The sequence below is a fragment of the Oryctolagus cuniculus genome, chromosome 12 (assembly GCF_051225735.1).
Source record: "Oryctolagus cuniculus isolate XC-2025 breed Fujian yellow rabbit chromosome 12, ASM5122573v1, whole genome shotgun sequence".
Lineage (NCBI taxonomy): Eukaryota > Metazoa > Chordata > Mammalia > Lagomorpha > Leporidae > Oryctolagus > Oryctolagus cuniculus.
Window position 1 is genome coordinate 101,188,110 of NC_142878.1, and position 19,650 is coordinate 101,207,759.

The 19,650-nt window shown below is 56.5% G+C and overlaps 2 protein-coding genes across 16 annotated transcripts in view; both read right to left on the reverse strand.

The window, feature by feature from the left end:
- Window positions 1-849: 849 nt before the first annotated feature.
- Window positions 850-3,537, reverse strand: RPS17 (ribosomal protein S17). The gene is made up of 5 exons (XM_002721477.5): window positions 3,511-3,537; window positions 3,106-3,257; window positions 2,850-2,955; window positions 2,499-2,564; window positions 850-975 (listed from the first exon to the last, which is right to left on the reverse strand). Exons 1-5 carry the CDS (start codon window positions 3,511-3,513, stop codon window positions 895-897), a joined length of 408 nt encoding a protein of 135 aa, XP_002721523.1. The 5' UTR covers window positions 3,514-3,537; the 3' UTR covers window positions 850-894.
- Window positions 3,538-4,431: 894 nt separating this feature from the next.
- The window catches only part of CPEB1 (cytoplasmic polyadenylation element binding protein 1), a 100,312-nt gene continuing 85,093 nt past the window's right edge, over window positions 4,432-19,650 (reverse strand). For 7 of the 15 annotated variants that reach the window (XM_017337568.4, XM_070054564.1, XM_051834245.3 and 4 more), the window contains 9 exons: window positions 17,495-17,721; window positions 15,391-15,643; window positions 13,414-13,527; window positions 13,017-13,121; window positions 12,107-12,243; window positions 8,688-8,886; window positions 7,462-7,556; window positions 6,984-7,064; window positions 4,432-5,862 (listed from right to left, as the gene is read on the reverse strand). In XM_017337568.4, coding sequence (XP_017193057.1) covers window positions 5,752-5,862; window positions 6,984-7,064; window positions 7,462-7,556; window positions 8,688-8,886; window positions 12,107-12,243; window positions 13,017-13,121; window positions 13,414-13,527; window positions 15,391-15,643; window positions 17,495-17,721 — 1,322 coding nt within the window. In that variant the 3' untranslated portion in view covers window positions 4,432-5,751. The remainder of the gene's footprint in view (window positions 5,863-6,983; window positions 7,065-7,461; window positions 7,557-8,687; window positions 8,887-12,106; window positions 12,244-13,016; window positions 13,122-13,413; window positions 13,528-15,390; window positions 15,644-17,494; window positions 17,722-19,650) is intronic. The other 8 variants (XM_070054565.2, XM_070054568.1, XM_051834247.3 and 5 more) reach the window with 2 other exon arrangements.

Here is a 19,650-nt window from a genome sequence, read left to right on the forward strand (position 1 = left end):
AGCACGGGCCCTCACCACTACCACTGACAGTGGGAAGCCCACAGATGTGCCTTAAAAGCAAATGCCCCACCCCCAGAAAGCCAGTGAGCTCAGACGACACCCACCCACGCAAAGGGCATTCTGCAAAAGGACTGCCCAGGACTTCTCACACTAGGGACACTACACAGGAAACCCGATATCGGCTGTGGGCTGGGCCACTGTTAACCTTGATTCACGACTGGACTATGGTTACGTAAAGGCGTGTTGTTATTCTTAGAAGATCCTGAAATATTTGGGAGTAAATGGGCACATCTCAAACTTGTTTAAGCTCCAATAGGCCAGAAACCGTGACCATGTGCAAAACGCAGACGACTGGCCAGTCTGGGTAGACACACACCAAAGTCCTTGTTTGTGCTATGCTTGCAACTCCGAGTTTGTAATTCTATCAAAACGAAGCTACAAACACGTTAGATGGCAATTTGCTGTTACCTGCCTGTCAGAAGCAGATGTGTGCCCAGCACCAGAGCCGGCCTGGCCACTTCCTCGCTGACAACCGAGGAGCAGGAGTCCAGGCCCGCCCCCCAGTGAGACACAGATGCAGTCCCAGCCCGCCCTCCCCACGGTGGACGCGCTCCAGGGCGCAGAGGGAGGAGAAGCAACCCAGCCAGGACCTCCCCCTCCCACCACAGACCCCCGTGACTCCCCTCCAGGCTGTTCTCACTGTTGGGGACCCTGCTAGCTGGGCATGGACCTCAGGAGGCAGCTCCCCCACGTCCCCGGCCGCGTCCCAGGCACTGTCGGGAGGGCCCCACAGCCCCAGTGCCCTTGCGAGAACTCCTGCTCTCGGCGCCAGACGACAGAGGCAAAGGCTGGTTGTCCCAAGTTTATTGAAAATAGACAGTGAAGCGGAAAGGCTCACACGGCTCCACGCGGCGTTTTGAAGTTCATCCCCACTGTAGGCTGCGTGACCTGCAGGTTGGACAGGCTGCCGAAGTCCTGGAACAACAGAGGGACCCAGTGAGCACCATCTGGCCGAGCTGAGGGGGTCAGGGCAGCACCCCCCACTGTCTGGCCTGGGGCGGGGCTGGTGGGACGAGGGCCGACACCCCAGACACCTGCGCTGGGGCTCCCCAAGCAGCACCCCTGCTCTGCCTGTCTCCGAGACACTGCCAGGGCGCCCTTGGCCTCCGCATCCAGACTCAGCCAATCACAGACTGGAGGGAAAAAAGCCATCCCTGGGCCGCATGTAGACTTTCTTTTCAGAGAACTTTATTTGTAAGGCACAGTGAGACAGATCTCAGCTGTATGTTCACTCCCCAGAGAGTCCCGACAGCCATGACTGGGAACCCCACCCGGGTCTTCCAAGTACTTCCGCCACCACCTGCTGCCCTCCAGGGTGTCCATCAAGAGGAAGCGGGAACCCAGGCACTCGGGGCTGCGGTGGGGGAGGCCCCAGGGTGTCCTGGGCACGGCATCCAATGCCCATGTGCCCACCTCTCTTGGTGCCCTCACTCCCTAAGGACTTCATCAACGACACACACAGCACTTACACCACAGCCCATGATGCCACCGGCTCCTGGCCCGGAACCCACTCCCAGGGCAGCCCGCGGCCCGGAAGCACCTCTAATCCCATCAGCACGGGCACAAGCTCTGGCCAGCCCTGCAGCAAGCCCAGGAGCCCCGGGCCCACCATGCACCTGGAACCTAACGTGCAACTTGGTCTTTAAGAAAGACCACACAGTTGAAGCAGAGAAGCTACACACAGGACAGCGGTTGTTCGGGCAAGGACCCGCAGATCCACAGCAGGCAAGGGGATGCTGGGCCGGGCCACAGGTGCACGCGAGCTCACAGTTCTCAAGAGTTTCAATCTCTTAACCTTCCAACGACCAGAGATGGAAAAACTGGGGGCGAGAGGTGTAGCCCTATCCCTTAGCAGAGCGCCTGGGTTGGGGCTCTGGCTCCTGGAAGTGGCAGCGACAGCTCAAGTAGTCGGGCCCCCACCTCCCACATGCAAGCCCGGACTGAGCTCCTGGCCCCAGAATTTGGCCTGGGCCATCGCTGGCCGCTGCAGCCACACAAGAAGTGACCCAGCGGGTGGAAGCTCCAACAGAGTCACCAAGAGCCTGCTGGACCTCAGAGCCCAGGCCCCGTCACCAAACTATGGCCCTGTGCACGGCCTACCGGCACACACTGGAACCCAGACCAAAGGAGAGGTGGGGAGGACAGACAGAGCCCCGGGGCGCAATGACGAGAGCAGACAGGAGAGGCCGGAACCGAACCTTCCCGAAGCCACAGCAGAGGCCAGTGGGTCTGGGAATTACCACTGTGCAGCCAACACGCTCAGCGCCACCTTCAACAACCAACGAGCAGCCGACCCCCGTTACAGAGCTGTGGGTGGGCGCCCAACCCAGCCATTCCCTGGGAGCTGTGTGACCTCGAGCCCGGCTAAGCGGTGAGCTATTAGCACTAGGAGGAGGCTGCGGATGGCATGCGGCTCGGCGAGGGCAGCCAAAGCTTACCAGGAGCTTCAGCATTTCCTTCGTGTCAGGATCCACTTCAATGATCTCCTGATCCAGCGCGGAGACCTAGAGAGAAAGGCAGGCCCCGTACCAGTGAGAGCCGGCACCTCCCCTGCACGTGTCCCGCTGCCTGGTCCGTGTGCACAGGGGGAGCGAGCCGTGGGCGGGCAGGATCGAGTCCCCCCACAGGGGAAGTCGCTTCGGGCACTGCAGCACGGCCAGGCAGACCCCGGGAGGCCGGCATCAGCACTTATCCAATCAGCAGCGCGGGGCCGACCACAGGTGGGCACGCGGCGGGTTCAGGAACCCGCGTCCCCACCTGCGGGCGAGCCCGGGGCCCAGGGCGCTCACCTCGGGCACGTAGTTGTCTCTCCGCTCCCGCTCCTCCTCCTGCAGCTTGATGGAGATGCCTCTCACCGGGCCCCTCTGGATCCGCTTCATCAGGTGCGTGACATAGCTGCGCCAGACCCTCCGTGAGCGCGCCCGCGGGCGGCTGCAGCCCCGGCCCCGCACACCCCCGGCCGCCGGCCGAGCAGGTGCCGCCGCCGGCCCCGGCCCCGCACACCCCCGGGCCGCGCCCTCCGGCTCCCCGCGGGCCCCGCCTCACCCCGCGATCTTGTTGCGCAGCTTCTTGCTGGGGATGATGGCGATCTCCTCGCACACGCGCTTGTTGGTGTGGAAGTCATTGCCCAGGCGGGTGTAGTACTTCTCGATGATGACCCGGGCCGCTTTCTTCACGGTTTTGGTGCGCACGCGGCCCTGCGGGCGGCAGAGCACGGGGGTCACCCGCGGGCAGCGCTAGCCGAGCGAAGCCCCGGCGGCCGTGGGCTCGCGGGCCGGGCCCGCCCGGGAGCAGCGGAGTTGGGACGGACACTGCGGTCGCCAGCGGCTCCAGGTGGACAGGGTCGCGCGCGCACCCGGCCCAGGGTCTCCCCTCCGGGGTCAGGGATCACGGGGAGCTGTGGATGGGGGACGATGGAGCTGGATAGCGCCCTAAGACCTATACACCTACCATGTTGGCGGGTCCTGAGTGAAAGAGGAAACAGGAAGCACAAGAGAGGCCTATAAAGCGCAGGCCAGAAAGCCGCTTCCGCCCAGCCCGGGACGCGCGGAGCCTGCTCGAGCGCACCACAGCGGCCCCTGGCGGCGCGGGGCGGAAGTGAGGGCGGCGCACTGCCCGGGTGGGCGGGGCGACGGCGGCCCCGCCCACGGTGGGTGGGGCTCGTCCGCTTCCGCGCCGCGCTCGCTGCGCCGGCGTTCAGGGCGGCCGCGGGTCGGGGGTCGGGTGCCCTGTAGACCAGGAGCAGGTGACTCCCACACTCTGGGCAGTGTGGAGACGACTTCCAGTCCCTGAGAGGCAGACGGACCCACGGCCACGGAGACGTGTGGAAGTAGGGGGTGGCGCCCCCTCCCCAGCCATCGCAGAGCCCCGTCCCGTCCGGAGCGGCGGGCTGTGCCAGGCGCCTCGAGTGGGTTTCCGGCCCCGCGGTGGGCGCCTGAGGGAAGGGCGGGCCCAGCTCAGCGCCACAGCTCCCGGCCTGTCCGCCTTGGGACGCCCCCAGCGCCGGCTGCCCGCTGTCCGGCTCCGCACCCTCACCGGACAGGGCGGAGACGGCGGGTGGGTGAAGGGCGGCGAGTCTCACCCGGACAGAAGGGACCCCGCCCCCGAGTGGCCGGGGCGTCCTGGGCGAGGAGACCCCCGCGCCCCTCAGCCGGGGGCCTCAGACCCACTGCGTCCCCCACAGGCACCCCAGGCCGGCGGAATCCGCGGACCCGGCTCCCTCTGCCGCTCACCGGAGTCAGGACGGGACGGACCCAGGTTGGGGGAGAAGCCCCCACCCCCCGGACAGCTCCCGAAGCCCACGTGGTCCCGCCGCCACCCCGGGCGCCCCGGGGCCCCCACCTCAGACAGACACAGACACGGACCCAGGACTCTGCTGCAACGTGTTTATTATGTGCCAAAAAAACTACACCACAGCGTACTCCACGCATCTGTAGGCGAGTGCAGTCTGGCCCGCATATACTACAGTGAGGTAGAGACTTCACACACAGCTTCACAAAACCCACAGAGTAGCTGGGATCTGCGACAATGCGACAGCAGCTCAGCAGGGGGGGTCATGACACTGGTTCTTTGGCACACGGCTTCCCTAAGAGGGGCAAGTATTTAAAAAAAAAAAAAAAAAGGAGAGAGTCAAGTTTTCAAATTCCAGTAGCGGTTCAGTCAACTGCAACTGTGGCTTCGTACATTCCTCAAACGAGCCGTCAGAAGGGCACTGCCCGCTCTGGGAGGGGCCCGGGAGCCTTCGTCCACCCCACCGAGAAGCAGCCCTTTTTTTTTTTTTTTTAAGCTCAGTTACAAAAGAAAAAAGTCCTGTGAGTCTGTGATTAAAAACTTCTATCAACCCTCCCCCGACAAGTGCAACTGAAGAAGGTGCGAGAAACCATTTGAAACTATGTACAGCAGCCGCTCAAATGCCCTTTATCGGGTCCAGTTTCAAATAAAACAAATTTTTTTTTCTTGGTTGCAAACGCTTTGATTTGCAACCGTGTGAAACAGTGACCAGTAGTCCCCAGACACAAATTTGCTATAATGTTAAAAGCTGCCAGGAAAGAAAAAAATCTCTTGTTCCAAATGACTTAAAAACTGTTTTAAGGAGTGTAAAAAGGAACCGGTAAAAACCCTCGAGCGTAAAATATGAAATATGATTTTGGTTTAAATGAAGAGCAAAGTCTCCTTGTTGTTTACAGTAAAAAACACCAGCTGAACACTCAGTTTATGCCGTTCAGGTGGGGGTTAAATAAATGGAAAGGCACTGTATGGCAACTGCAAGGATGAAACCAATGAGACCTGCGCGTCATCACCATCAGTATTGCAAGGAATGTAAAAAAGCGCTTTAATAAATAAACCTCTAGATGCAGGCGTCCGTGTCAACACCTTCTGGACACAGTCTTGTATTTTCTTCTTGCTTTTCATCAGCAAAATGAGAAACTGAAATCTGGGAAAACTACAGAGTTGCTTGGAGGGCGAGCCAGAGGGTCCTTGCTCTGGCTCACCCCGGAAACAAAACCCGACGAAACTCATTGTGCATTAATTAGTGCAGAAACAAAGACAGATTCAGCAAGTGCAACGGTGACTATGAGTTCCCTTGTCCTCGGGAAGCCAGCTCCCTGGTCGCCAGTGGCAGGGTGGTGCCGGCCACCGCTAGACCTGCCAGCCTTGGGCGCCCCAGGCCCCCGGGCAAGCCCGGCTCCTCTAGCTGGCCTCTCGGTTCTTCTGGTTCCGCATCAGGGGGCTGTGGTGGCGCAGGCCCTCCATGCTGTGCCGCCAGTGCCAGCAGCTCCGGCAGAAGTACTTGAAGCAGACCTGGGTTGGAGGGACACAAGAGGAGAGGTCACGTCCACGTCAGCTCCGGCTATAGACAGGGTCCCTGGGAGCTCGCTCACCCCAACCATGGACTTCCAGGGGTGCGCAGAGACTGCGAGCGTCCCTCAGCCCCTCGGACCAGTGCACCAGCTCTGCTCTGCCCTGCCTTTCTCACCGCCGACACAGAGCTGCCATCAGGGCTGCTCACATGGGGCACGGTTAGGGACACATCAGCGGCCAACAGCAGGCACTGGGCGGGCAGAAGTGACTGGTGGGTTCCCCCTCTTGCTGTGTACCCCCTCAGGCAAGCCACTAGGCTCTGAGCAAGGACCTGGAAATGGAGATCATCTCTCAAAGATCCCGAAGCCCACCAGGGAGGCCCAGAGCTACCCAACGACCCTTCGCACTCTTCACAGGGGCCCTCCGCGTAACCATCATCTACCTCCCCCGAGGTGGAAAGCGCAGCCACAGCATTGCTGAGAGAACTAAGCACAGCGGACGGCCAGTGTCCTCGGGGGCCGCCCGCTGGACAGAGCATGGTGCACGGCGGTGACGGCACCACCTGGCCATTTGTCAGTGGCCACCTCAGGCCCGCAGACTCGCCATCCACATTTCAGTGAGGCCCTTGGCTGACGCGTGTGTGCGTCAGCTTGAGAAACACAGCCAAGCACGTCCATATCCGTGCCCCACCACCCAGAAACACCAAACAGGAGACTGTCACGCTGCTTTCTGCCTGCTGACAACAGCCCAGGCTCAGTGTCAGGGCGGTCCAGGGGCCCAGAGGTCAAGGACAGGAGTCCCTGAGCAGAGATCAGTCAGCCTGGGGGGCCCAGAGCTAGAGCAGCGGTACTGGCTCACGGTTCTGCCCCCGGACAGGCACTGCCAGGAGCCGTGTCACACAGGAGCATCCCAGGCAAAGACCAGAGTGCCCAAGGCGCAATGCAGCCAGCTCCCCAGAGCCCCGGCCAAGCTGCCCACAGCAGGGCCCGGCCTGACCCCGGCGAGCGTGACTGCTGCCGCCTCTGCTCTCTTGACACAAGTACCTCAGAACTCCAACCTGGGTGTGCACTGTAATCGAGGATGGGGGCTGCCGAGACACCTCCGGTGCCCAGGGGACTCACCTGATCGCGACAGAAGAAAGGCCCGGGCTGGGAACTGCAGATGTGACACGGAGAATCCTCCAGGTAGGGGTCTATCTGGACCTGCACGGAAGCACAACAGGAACAGGAGGTGCTCTCCTCACCAGGGAGCCGGGGTCAGAGGGCACCGCACGTGAGGCACAGTGCTTGCCTGTTTGAAAGGCGGCTTAGAGCAAAGAGCAGGCAGAGACTAGACTGGCACCAGACACAGCCAGGCTGGCGGCTCGGGCATGCAGGAAACACACGCTCCTGCCCGGTCACCTCAGCGTGCTACCCCCAGACTCCACCACTGAGTGTTCAGAGAGGCCAGGTCGGTCAGGATGCAGGACTTAGCGAGGCCAGAAACCAGCACACTGTGGGGCTCAGAGCGCCCAAGCCCTCGCCTCAGTCCTTCACAGCTCGGCTCACTTTGCCGAGCAGCCCCAGCCCCTCAGGGACCAGAGTAAGGCCGCTCACTCACCTTCTTGGTGAACTTGGTGGTTTTGATCTCCACAAAAGCAGCGCTCACTGCTTTCAGGTAACTGTGTTGGTTGTTGAAAGTCACACGACCAGACCCTAAGGACAAGACATGAGCTTACCTTCCAGCCGAGTTTTCCCAAATGCCTCGCTCTGCCCTCAGGAAGCCGTTTCTCTACGAGTGCCATCCAGCAGAAACACAATGTGAGCTACTCGTGTACTCTGCGATTTCTGGGTAGCCACATCGGAATACAAAGCACTGGGACTTTAGTAATGTGGTTAACCCGGCATGTCCAAAACATCTTTTCAACATGTAGCACCCGCCTCATTTCCAGCACAGCGATGGCCACATCTAGCTGGTGGCTACCGCATCAGACAGTCCGGAGGAGACCGTGTTGGCATGAATCATGGAGTGGGAAAGGATGGGTCTCCATGGGAGGGAAAGGGTTCCTCCGGCACAGTAAGGTCACAGGGCTCAGAGTGGAGACCAAGGCAGCACAGCTCTCTGGAGGGCAGGCCCACCAGGCCTGGAGGCACTCGAGCCAGACGTAGTCCCAACCTGCACCGGCTGCCCCCGCCTCAGATCCCCGGTGCAGCACTGATGAGCACACAGTGCTCCTTCCTGCCCAGATTCAGCCGTGGGGAAATGGCTTAGTCATGTCTGGATCAGAGAGCTGGCGGTCTGCTCCACCTCCAAACCCCACCGTCGAGATCATTCTGCCATGACTGAGGAACTGACCTCAATTCTCAGAAGGGCCATTCAAAACCCAGTGGTTGGACCCACACTCTTACACTGGGATAGCACTGGCCGAGGCTACACTGCTGCCCATCATCCAGAAAGCCCGCCTCTGGCCTGACCTGGTTTTTGATCCTAGACAACACCAGAGTCTAAAGTATTATTAATAAAGCAAACCAGGCAAGTTCAGGAAACCTTGGCCTTTTAATAAAATCTCTATCTGTCCCAAAGTGGTTTGGTTGTGAACTCTGAGCTTCCAACAAGGTCCCTGCTTCGTCCTTCCTTCCCACCACCTCCCAGTCTCCAGTCACCCTGTCTCGGGTGCAAGAGGTGCAGCGGAGGGCTGGCGACCCGCTGGGGATGCTCCACTCCTGCTATGCGCTGATCGGGAGACCTGGGTCAGGTCTCTTGCTGCACCCCCGTGGGGAAGTATCACAATCTTGGTCTACTCCCAGGAGCCACCCAGCTTTGCCACACAGAAGTGGGACACTCACCAATGGGATACTTGTGCTTATCTGTGTCAATCCCAGCATACACCACTCCCCCAAATAGGTCATTCAAGATGGCCGCCAGGGCCTCAGCGTTGAGCATCCCGTGCAGAGCACCAACAAACACCGTCCTGCTGGGGTCAAGCCTCTGAGATGGGCTCCGGACGAAGTTGCTGTCAGCCAAGACCCAGGGGATCACCTGCACCTGAAAACCACCCAGAGGTGCATCAGCATGGCGGAGCCACAGGGAGACAGGCTCTGGAGACACTGCAGCAGCTGGTCCTGCACGGCACTGGGCAGGCAGAGGCCCCCAGGCAGCCCCCTACCCCTAAACAACTAGAGCTAAGCTCTCAGTCCACGATGGTGGAAGTCACCACCAGAGCGGCGTTTGCTCACCCTTCAGTACAAGCAAGTAAGTACCAAGCTGTCAAGTCCAGGAGCCACTCTGTCACAATCTCCCACCGTGTGGTTACAACAAAGGGCCGTGGGCACGGAGGAGCAGGGAGCACCACCTGGAGTCCTTGAGAAAGGAAGGAGTCCCAGGTAAGTGGAAGGCTGGAGGGGCTGGCACTGTGGTGCAGCAACATTGGTGTCCCTTGGGTCCGGCCGCCCTGCTTTGAATCCAGTTCCTGCTAACATGCCCGGGAAGGCAGAAGGTGGCCCAAGTACTTGGGTCCGTGCCACTAGGTGGGAGACCTGCTTGGAGTTCCAGGCCCTGGCTGTTGCAGTCATTTGGGGAGTAAATCAGTGGCCGGATGATCTCCGTCTCTCCGCCTTTCAAATAAAATAAACAACAACAAAAAGGCTGGGATCTGGAAGGACAGCACAGATACTCGTGGTATCTGCACCCATTACTGGCCCACCAAGGCTCCAGAGGGCTCATGCCAGGGGCAGGGGCATGGAGAGGGCGTGTGGAGCGTCATGCCCAGAAGACCCCGGGAGTCTTACAGTTCCACGGGGCAGGAGATGACCACATCCTCTGCCCCAAATCCCAAGCCCAGAACAAAGCCCAGTGTAGCAGGCAGAGGCGGCCACCACAAATGAGCTGATCAGGGAGCCGTTTCTGGACGGTCAGTACGGGGAGACCTTAGGAACTGCACTAGGTTATGGGACACAGGAGGGTACCTAGGAGTGAGAAGTTCTGGGATTCTACTGTACAATAGGACGACCGTGGACAATGTGCTGTGCATGTATTTCACTATTTAAAAAACCAGAAGATGGGATTTGGGATGTTTCCACTATACAGAAATACTAAATGTTTAAAGCGATAACCAGGCTTTCCCTAATTGGACATTATACAATGCACACATGTATCAAAACATCATAGTACCCTATAAATGCATATAACTTTAATATGCCTGTGACATTTTTTTTTTTTTAAAGCTTGAAAAAGATAAAGAATCCTTGAAGCAGGAAATTGAGCTCTGAGGCACAAGCCAGCAAGGAGGGAAGACATCGGTTCCGAGGGCAGGACAAAGCCGGTGAGGACCACGTGGCCCTGGCAGGTCCAAGAGAAGAGTCTGCAGATGGCAGACTGCCTGGACGTGGGCGGGAGGAGTGGGACTGAAGGGTTCCAGTTCCAGTTTAGCCTGGCCTGGGGATGAGACGGCCTGGCAGAAGGCACTGGAAGACAGGAGAGCCTGTTTTGCACAGGGAGCAATTTGGGATTACAAGACAGCCCAAGGAGGGTCCCCTGCTGGAAGGGGGGCTCAGGCAGGACAGGAGGCCAGCAAGGTGGGCCTGGTCAAAGGTAAGAGCAGAGACAACGGGAGGGGGTCAAATCCTGGCTGCGGCGGTGGTGGTGGCAGCGGGAAGAGGAGTCAGGAGAAGTGGACAGCATGGAGCCGGGGCACCACAGGCAAGCCCTGCGAGGCAGGGACAAGGAGGAGGTCACACTCAGGGACAGGAAGCTGTCAACAGAGGCACTGAGGAGAGCAGGAAGCAGCAGCTCTCGAACAGTCTCGGGATCCACGAAGGTACGACTGCTGAGCTCCACGCAGCAGGGAGATGGGAGCCGTGTGCCACCGTGGCAGCCAGAAGGTGCCCCGGACCTGTCACTGACACAGTGTGAATATGGGACACGTCTGGGAAACAAGGGGTCAGCACAGTTACATGGGTCACTTGGTTAAATCTAATGTGGCTGTCCCAATTAAATAGGCTATTTTTTCCCTACACTTTTTTTTTTTTTTTTTTTAAATAGAGTTTGCTTTTCAGGGTGAAGGTTCAGAGTAAAACTCAGCAGGAAGATTTCTCATATTCCTCTGACCCCTGACATGCGTGGCCTCCCCCACTGTCCACACGGCCTGCTGTTGTTCCGAACCAACTCTACACTGACATTTCATTACCCCCCAAATCCCCTAGCTTGCCTTAGGGCTTCCCCCCGACGTCCGTGGTACATGCCATGTGCTGTGACGTGTACAGGACGACAGGCATCGCCTCTACAGTACCACACAGAACAGCCTCATTACTCCCAAATTCTTAATGCTGTGCCTGTTCACGCCTCCCTGCACGCAACACGCCAGGTGCTGAGGCCAAGGAAGAGAGCCACGCGGCCTCTCCCACCCTGCTGGGGGAAGGGACTGGCTGGGACAAGGTCTCAGATCACCACTGCTCTCCACCCCCGGACAGACACGCCCAGGTCACAGAGTCAGGCTCTCCTGGGGGCACTCTGCCAGAGGGAGGCAAAACACTGGTCTTTGTACTCCGAGCAGGCATCAGCTCCTGTGTTACAGATGAGGATCTGAAGATTCCAAAACAGCATATCCAGTTCAACGTCACAGAAGTGACGGGCTCTGGGATCAGGTTCAGGAAAACCCAACGCTGATGCTCTCACAAGTGGTTCTGATGCTGTATGGGGGACCTGGGTAGAGCGGAGACTCCTACACTCTGCCTAGACTGACGTGGTACATCCAGGGTAAGACCCACGATGCCGGGGACCTGCAAGACGGATGCTAAAGATGTGAGAGAATCATACGGAGAAGATGATACAGTGATCGAGCTCCAGGCGGGAACGGGCTTTGGGGGATTCACCCACCAGGCTGGTAGCCAGAAGGTGCAGCCCAAGGGCAGGACGAGGGAGAACAGCTGTCACTGAGGAGTGAGGGGCAAGGAGAGCAAGGGGCTGCTCTCCACGTCGCCCTGATGACAAGCTGAAGTACTGGGCAGACCAAGAGCAGAACAGGATGGGGCAATGGTCTGAGCCCTGTGGGCAGGCTGTGTGCACTCCATTAAGGCCCCCCAGTTTTGTTATGGTTATTATTGTTGTTATTATGCAATGAGAGAGCACCGCTGGGTGCACTGTGGGGCAGGAGAGCAGCTCGTCCCGCAGGAGCATCCCTCGCCTGCAGCCCTGTGCCCACCCCGCCCACGGGAACGCGGCGCCTCTGTGAGCTTGGCACCACGGTCCAGGACACAGCAGGTCTCACCTCCTTGCAGCGCATCCTGCGGCTGGACATCTTGAAGTAGTATTCACTGGGGCCATCTGGGCTCAGCGGGTCGTGAGAGCAGGCTTGAAGCAAGGCCCGGACGTACTTCTCTATCTCGAAGACCAGATACACGTACCCTACACCCAGAGAGGACACACCGCATTAGCATCCCTCGGCGGCCATGTCAGCTTCGCAGCAGGGCGTGACTCCTCAGAGAGGAGGCCTTGTGTGCAAGGTGCATGTTTTCCTACTCCTGCAACGTCCTGGTGGATGGGAGCACACGCTACGCCAGATGCTGAGGCCAAGGAAGAGAGCCGTGCAGCCTCTCCCGCCCTGCTGAGGGAAGGGACTGGCTGGGACAGGGTCCTGCGTCACCACAGCTCTCCACCCTTGGACAGAGATGCCCAGGTCGCAGAGCCAGGCTCTCCCGGGGGCACTCTGCCAGGGGAGGCAGGTATGGCTTTAAAAGCCTACTTATCCCACTGGTTCAGTTCAGGGAAGATGGGGCAGGGTGAAAATAGCACCGGCTCCTTTCTACAGGGAAGGGATCTCATTTCAGAGCAGTGAGGAATCAGACGTTTGGTCCTCCTTCCTGCAAACTCCAAAGGGATCTCAGAATCAGGTCAGGCAGCAACAGAACTGGCCAGGAAAGCTTTTCTCACACACAACTTTGAGGGGAACAGTGCGTCAGGGTTCAGGTTTGTAGGGAAGTGCACAAGGAAGGGGGTTCAGAGGTGGCTCCCACTGCAGTGTAGGTCTGGGCAGGGAACATTAGCTCGGAACAAACAGGGATGTGCCAGGCTGAAGCAGCACCCGCGTTACCAGCATGCGGCTGTGACATCCCAGCACCCCTCTGTGCAGTTACGTTCTAGGGAGGGGAATAAAAAAGCTCCTACCATGTCTTTATTACCTTTAGGAATATTACCTTTGGGAGGACACCGGGGGTGCTTGCCATCCTTACCAGGCCACTCCACACTCAAAGAGCCAAAAACACGGAAGGTGTTAACCAATCCAGCTGCAAAAGATGTTAAGGACAGCAGAAGCTGAGCACAGGCCTCCCCAGGAAAGGCGCGCTCGGACTCCCCAGTGCCACCCCTCGGGCTCAGCCCCTTGAACAAGGAGGTGACTTGTGGTCTCAGGTAAGACACAGAAATGCTAGGAGTCTGCAACACAGCCCCCCACTGCTCCTCTGTAAGGCCAGGCGCTCAGGCAGAGGCTCTCCCCATGGCCGCAGTGCAAGTTCCAGGCTCTTGAAAGCCAGGCCCCACCTTCAACTCTCGGAGCCAGAGTTCTCAGAGACAGCTCACCTTCTGTAATATCCCAAGGAACACCTCCTAGGAACACCTTGCAAGAGTAGATGGGGTTCTTATAGTTCCGAGGGGGAAGCTGGCCACTCCAGGTGCAGGTGGCTTCGTTCACAGCTTTGGTCCAAGACAGAGAGAGAAACAGGGGTTCAGGGAATCAAGGTCACCACCCCCTCCTGGGATGAACCTGTTCTGGAGGAACCAGACTGCCTGGAGAACTACCCAGGGCTCTTCTGGAGAGCAGGGGACCTTACTCATGACACCAATCCTCTCAACCCAGATATGGTCATCGCAGTTCGCTCCATCTGTCCTAAGTACACTGAAACGCCAAAGCAGACATACGGGTAGAAACTATCAGACCACAAGCTATTTCAGACACTGAACGGTGTGTCAGCTCCAGAGCAATTTATCTAGCTATTGCTTACAACACTGATTAAATCTGTGATTACTTGAAAGTGAACAGCAGTTTTGCATACAACGTCCAGAAGCCCAGCTGGTCCACATGAGCCCTCTTCCAGTGTTCACATGGAGAACGTCACACCACTTTTCTGTCTGGTCTGGTCTCAATGACAGAAGTTAAACAGAACCACCACCAGCAAGTGACCAGCAAGATGAGCTATCACTGCTGCTCCCCAAGTCCCAACTCCAGCTGCCAGAGCCGGCCTCGCAGCACAGGATGGACGCCAGGACCCTTCGTGCTAACACTGTAAGGTGGCGGGTCTGCCCAGCCACGACCGCGTCCCAGTTATGCCACACCCAGGTCCCCCAGAACCGCTCTGAAGGTGGCCAGACTTGGACACCACATGCAGAACCCTTCTTGCTGTGAGTTGGGCACCGTCTCTGTGTGGCCTGCCCTAGCTACTTCCAGAGGCCTGCTCTTGGGGGACCAGCTCAGCCTTCTTTCATCTTGTGCCGGCTCAGTCTGTGTCTTTCCAGACCAGAGCCCCGCCTCAGAGGGGACCGGTTGAGCCCAGCCCGTCTCCCCTCCTCTCTCAGCGGAGGCAGACAGCCAAGCCAAGGAGCCATCCCCTTCACTCAGCCCATTCCCTAAATTGGGCTCCGTTAGCAATACTTCATGACGAGAACAGAAGGCGACATCTCACGGGAAAGCAGCGGCGCTGGGGAAGGCACAAGGCTGAGCCGCCACAGCCGTTAGGGAAGCAGGCACGGCGTTCTCCGGAGAGAACAGGATCAGGACCGGCTCTCTGAGTGGCCGGACAAACTCGGGCCTACGAGCGGCCATTCCCCACGTCATCAACACAGGACCTCAGGAGGTGTGACTGGGCATCTCCCGGAAGGATTAGCATCAACAACTCACCTCGGCACACTTCAAAAAGCTCGTGAAAAAATGGAATTAAAAGATATTTCTTTTGATACAGAAAAATCTGAAATCCATGCATAATTTTTTCACAATTACTGATTTCACAATTACCTTTCAGAGACCCCTCACAATAGGTCATTTACTTCCAAGCACCAGTGAGAGATGAAAAAGATTTGCTATGTGTTAAGTAATAGCTGCAGGGACAGACCCTTAAAGGCTCCTTAGAAACCCTGGCAAGCCCGCAGATGCAGGCAAACGGACCACCCAGACCCCAGGAGGCAGTCCTGAGCGTGTCAATCGGAAAGCCTTGGGGAACAAAGCCACCTCCTGCCTGTGTCTCTGAACAGGAAGGGAGGGGGCATTCAACATTCCCGAGGACACCCTCCCACGCAGCCAGACTCCATGGAAGAGCACAAGTGAGCGGTGGCTGCGACACCATGTGCTGTGGCATGGGCCTCGCACCAGATCATCTCCTATTCTTCCTCTGCACTTGGCCTCAAAGCTGTTTGTGGGTTCGTTCCCATGACCACTCAGTCCTCAGAAGTGGCTGTTCTCTGCACATCTGGTGACTTCACCGTGCAGCCAAGCCTGCGCCACCGTCACTTCCTTTCTGCTTGTAGAACGCGGCCACCGGCCACACCAGCCCTGGCCACACTCACCTGCAGCTTGCCGGTGCAGCCTGGCCTCTCTCTCTATGCTGAAGGGGTCTTTCGGAGCTTCCAGCAAGTCCCAGGACGGCCACACAGAAGCTCCTGGCCATCTCTTTGAAGCACTGGTCGGGGAGGGAGTGACTGCAGCGAGAGCAGCTTGCTCTTGATCCATCCTGGACCCGACCCCTGTCTTTAAAGGGTCTCTGGGACCAGCTCCCGTCAGAGACAGGAAGGGCAGAGGAGGGGAAATTCGAAGGCTGGACTAGGGGAGGAAAAGCAAAACAGATTTTTAAAAGATGGTTTTGCTATAAAGTAATAATCACACTGTAGAAAATTATAAAAACACACATTAAGTATTTGATAAATCATCTATTGACATTCTCCTATGCATTTTGAAAAGCAGTTTTAGTTATACTGTTAAATAAGTTCTCCAAGAGAATTTTTCCTATTTTTCCCCACAGTGCCAGTATTTTTAACAATTTTAGGAAACATATCTACTTAGGGAACAAGCTACATCTCACGGGCCCATTTCCCTATTGTTAAACATTTAGCCACCGTACACATTTTCAGAATCATCAGTGTAAGCAGACTCATAGAATGGCATATGTCCTAAGCAACACTCTGGCCTCAGAATCAGCCCTTAAGGCATTCAATCTGGCTGAAGAGCCCATGAGAGTATTTTAGGCATGGAAAGCCAAGACACTCAGGCAAAAATAAATAAATAAATAAATAAACCCTAAATGAGATCCCAGTGGAAAGAACGGGCCATCAAAGGAGGAGGTACCTTTCTCTGAAGGGAAGAGAGAACTTGCACTTTAACTATGACCTTGCCTAAATAAGATTGGAGTTGGCAAACTCAAAAGGCTTCCATAGCCTTGGCAACTCATGACAAGAGCCTAGGGTGATTACTGATGCCATAAACAAGAGTGTCAATTGCTAAGTCAACAACAGGAGTCACTGTGCACTTACTCCCCATGTAGGATCTCTGTCCTTAATATGTTGTACAATGTAAATTAATGCTATAACTGGTACTCGGGAACAGTATTTTACACTTTGTGCTTCTGTGTGGGTGCAAACTGTTGAAATCTTTAATATATACTAAATTGATTTTCTGTATATAAAGAGAATTAAAAATGAATCTTGATGTGAATGGAATGGGAGAGGGAGTGGGAGATGGGAGGGTTGCGGGTGGGGGGAAAAGCCACTGTAATCCAAAAGCTGTACTCTGGAAATTTATATTTATTAAATAAAAGTTTTAAAAAAAGAATCATCAGTGTAAACTTCAGAAATGGCTTCTTCACGTTTTATGTTTTCTTCGGCCAGATTTCTGGAAGCAGAATGCCGAGACGCTCTCCATGAGGGCGCCGGGTACTACGAGAAATGCACACACGTTCCACTGGAGGCCCATGTCAGGGTTTTCCATGCTAACTGGGGTGGGTACACTGGTCCACGTAACCTTCAAGTAGGGTTATCTAAATACCCATTTAAAGCGAAATCCCAGAGCATCAGTCAGTTGTGAGGTAAAATTCCAGGCCTGGAGACCACACAGCATGCACGGCTGTAGACGGGAATGTGAGACGTGTGAGAAAACTTTGACACAGGATTTCCTACTCATCATGTCTCCAATTGAGACCTGGCATGGGTCAGTGCAGAAAGTGTAGGAGACAGACTCAGCCAGATCTGGATTAAAATCCTAGCCCTGCTGACTGTTAATGTGACTTAGAATTATCACTTGAAAATCTGAGCTCTCATGAACACAAAGGTACTTAAACTGTTGTTTAAAGACTCAAGAAAATACCCGTATAGGTCAAGAAACAGAACACTTCTGGGGTCCCCATCCCTTTGGAAGTTAACTTTTTCACAGCTCATGCAGCGACTCAGTCCTTGGCCTCAGCCCTGGTTTTCTCAGCGAGTTCTCAAAGCCTCCCTGGTTCTGTAGAACAGCAGAGCTTCACGGATGTGCCTCCAGTCCCTCCTCCGCCCGTGACCCCCGCCCCCACAGCATTCTCCTGGACAGACAGGCCTGTGTTGAGCTCAGACAGATGCTGCACCTGCCTGCCCCTGAACACATGCGGGCAGCTCTGCCTCGCCCCTCCCCAAACACATTACATACAATCAGGTCTGAGAAATGGTCTGATCCGGAGCTGAAGCCACTGGTGTCCGAGTCAGAGGGGCTGCTGGAGCGGGAGTCCAGGATGGGCCGGGTGTCCAGGCGGGATCCTCTCACCGAGGGTGCTGGGAACTTGTCCACCAAGTCGGACCCCAGGGGGTCCAGAGGCAGGAAGCTCAGGGGGGGCTTCCCCAGGACGTTTCCCAGCGGGTTCTGCAGCATGCTCAGGACTGGAGGACAAAAAGGGGAACCTCGTGACCTCTTGGCTTTCTTTCCAGCCAACAGCGCTTCTCTTTCCTCCCCAGTCTCCCAGCAAGTTCACCACAGCAGGACGCACGTCAGACAGAACACAGCAGAGCACCTATGTCAGCGCCAGCATCTGGGAAACTGTGCCATGTGGGGCCCTGGACACAGCTGCGGTGCCTGGACACACCCACAACAGCTCACTCAGGGAGCCTCAAGCGGACTCCTTCACCACCACGACTGTTTTCCGGAGGACGTCCTGCCTTCAGAAAGCTCCACAGCTGGGGCCGGCATTGTGGCACAGCTGGCTGGCAGCCACTGGCAGCCCTTGCAGCCCACACTGGAGTGCTGGTGTGAGTCCTGGCTACTCTGCCTCCAATCCAGCTTCCTAACGCACCTGGGGAAGCAGCAGAAGATGGCCCAAGTGCCTCAGCCCTGGCTACCCCCGTGGCAGACCTGGATGGAGTTCCTGAATCCTGGCTTTAGCCTGGCTGAGCCCTGGCTGTTTGCAGCTTTTTGAGAAGTGAACCAGTAGATGGAAGATCTGTCTCAATCCCCTTGTCACTCTGTCTTTGAAGTAAATTTAAAAACCACACAGCTAAAATACAGGATTTCACGCTACACATCGGAAGTCTGGTACAGCACAAACACGCCACCTCGTTTGCAGAGTTCCCTTACACCAACTTCTGGCACATATGGAGTGCCTTCTGAGAACTCCTGGACTTGGAACATTTGACAGAAACAGAATGACATAGCTGCAAATCCGCACTGGCTGGCACAGCCCTGAGCCGGACACTACTGGTCGATGGCTGCGAGGTCTGAGCAGCTCACTCAGCTTCCCTGAGCCTCCACTTTCTCAGTGGCTTTTTGCTAACATCATTAAGAGGGTTCCCTAGTCAGCAATGCTCAGCACACAATATTTAAATCCCAAACATTAGAAAGAGCAATGCTGTGGTGCAGCAGGTTAAGCCTCTACCTGCAGTGCCAGCATCTCATATGAGTACTGGGTTCAAGTCCTAGATGCTCCACTTCTGATCCAACTCCCTGCTAGTGCACCTGGGAAAGCAGCAGATGGCCTGAGTGCGTGGGTCCCTGCCACTCCCATGGGAGACCTGGCAGGAATTCCAGGATTCTGGCTGTGGCATGGCCCAGTACTGGTCATCGCAGGCACTTAGGGGGTGAACCAGCGCATGGAAGATCTCTGTCTCAATCTCTTTCAAATAAACATGCAAGCAACATTTTCCTGCATTCGGTCTTGGGACAATGAGGAATCCTGGCAAAGACATCTTGTATCCATGAGGATGAGGAGTAAGAGGGGCTGACCACGGAGCCATGGAGCATTCGACGCAGGAAGAAGCCTGAACTTGGTGCAGGTTCCATCTGAAGAATGGGAAACAAATCTACGTCCCAAACAAAACCACCTGTGTGGCCCTGACTGATCCACTAGAGCCTGACCAGCCCTGAGGCAGGAACAGACCAACGTCAGGACATGGGTTCAGGTACCAGACACATATGCCACTCATGACAGCCTGTCCACAAGGCCCCAAACAGCTATGTCTACAGGGAGGAGCCCAGCCCCCTCTCCTTGGGCATGCGACCTCCCTTCTGGATACGGCAGCTGTGGTCCTAACTTTCCTTTTTAATAGAAGGGATGCAGTGGGCATTCAGCACAGTGGTCAAGCCACTGTCTGATGTCTGCATCCCACATCAGAGTATCTGGTTCAAGTTCTGGCTCTTCTATGTCCAAACCAGCTTCCTGCTTAACGGATATCCTGGGAGGCAGTAGGTGATGGTTCAACTACTAGGATACCTGCCACCAATATGGAAAGACCCAGATTGAGTTTTGGGATCCTGGCTTAGACCTGTCTTGGTTCTGGCTGTTGGGAATGAACCAGCAGATGGACATGTCTCCCCAT

Coding starts and splice junctions, on each gene's coding strand:
- RPS17 (XM_002721477.5), bottom strand. Junction 2,956..3,105: donor CTGCGCAACAAGATCGCGGG/GTGAGGCGGGGC, acceptor GGTCTGGCGCAG/CTATGTCACGCACCTGATGA. Junction 2,565..2,849: donor GAGACAACTACGTGCCCGAG/GTGAGCGCCCTG, acceptor CTTTCTCTCTAG/GTCTCCGCGCTGGATCAGGA.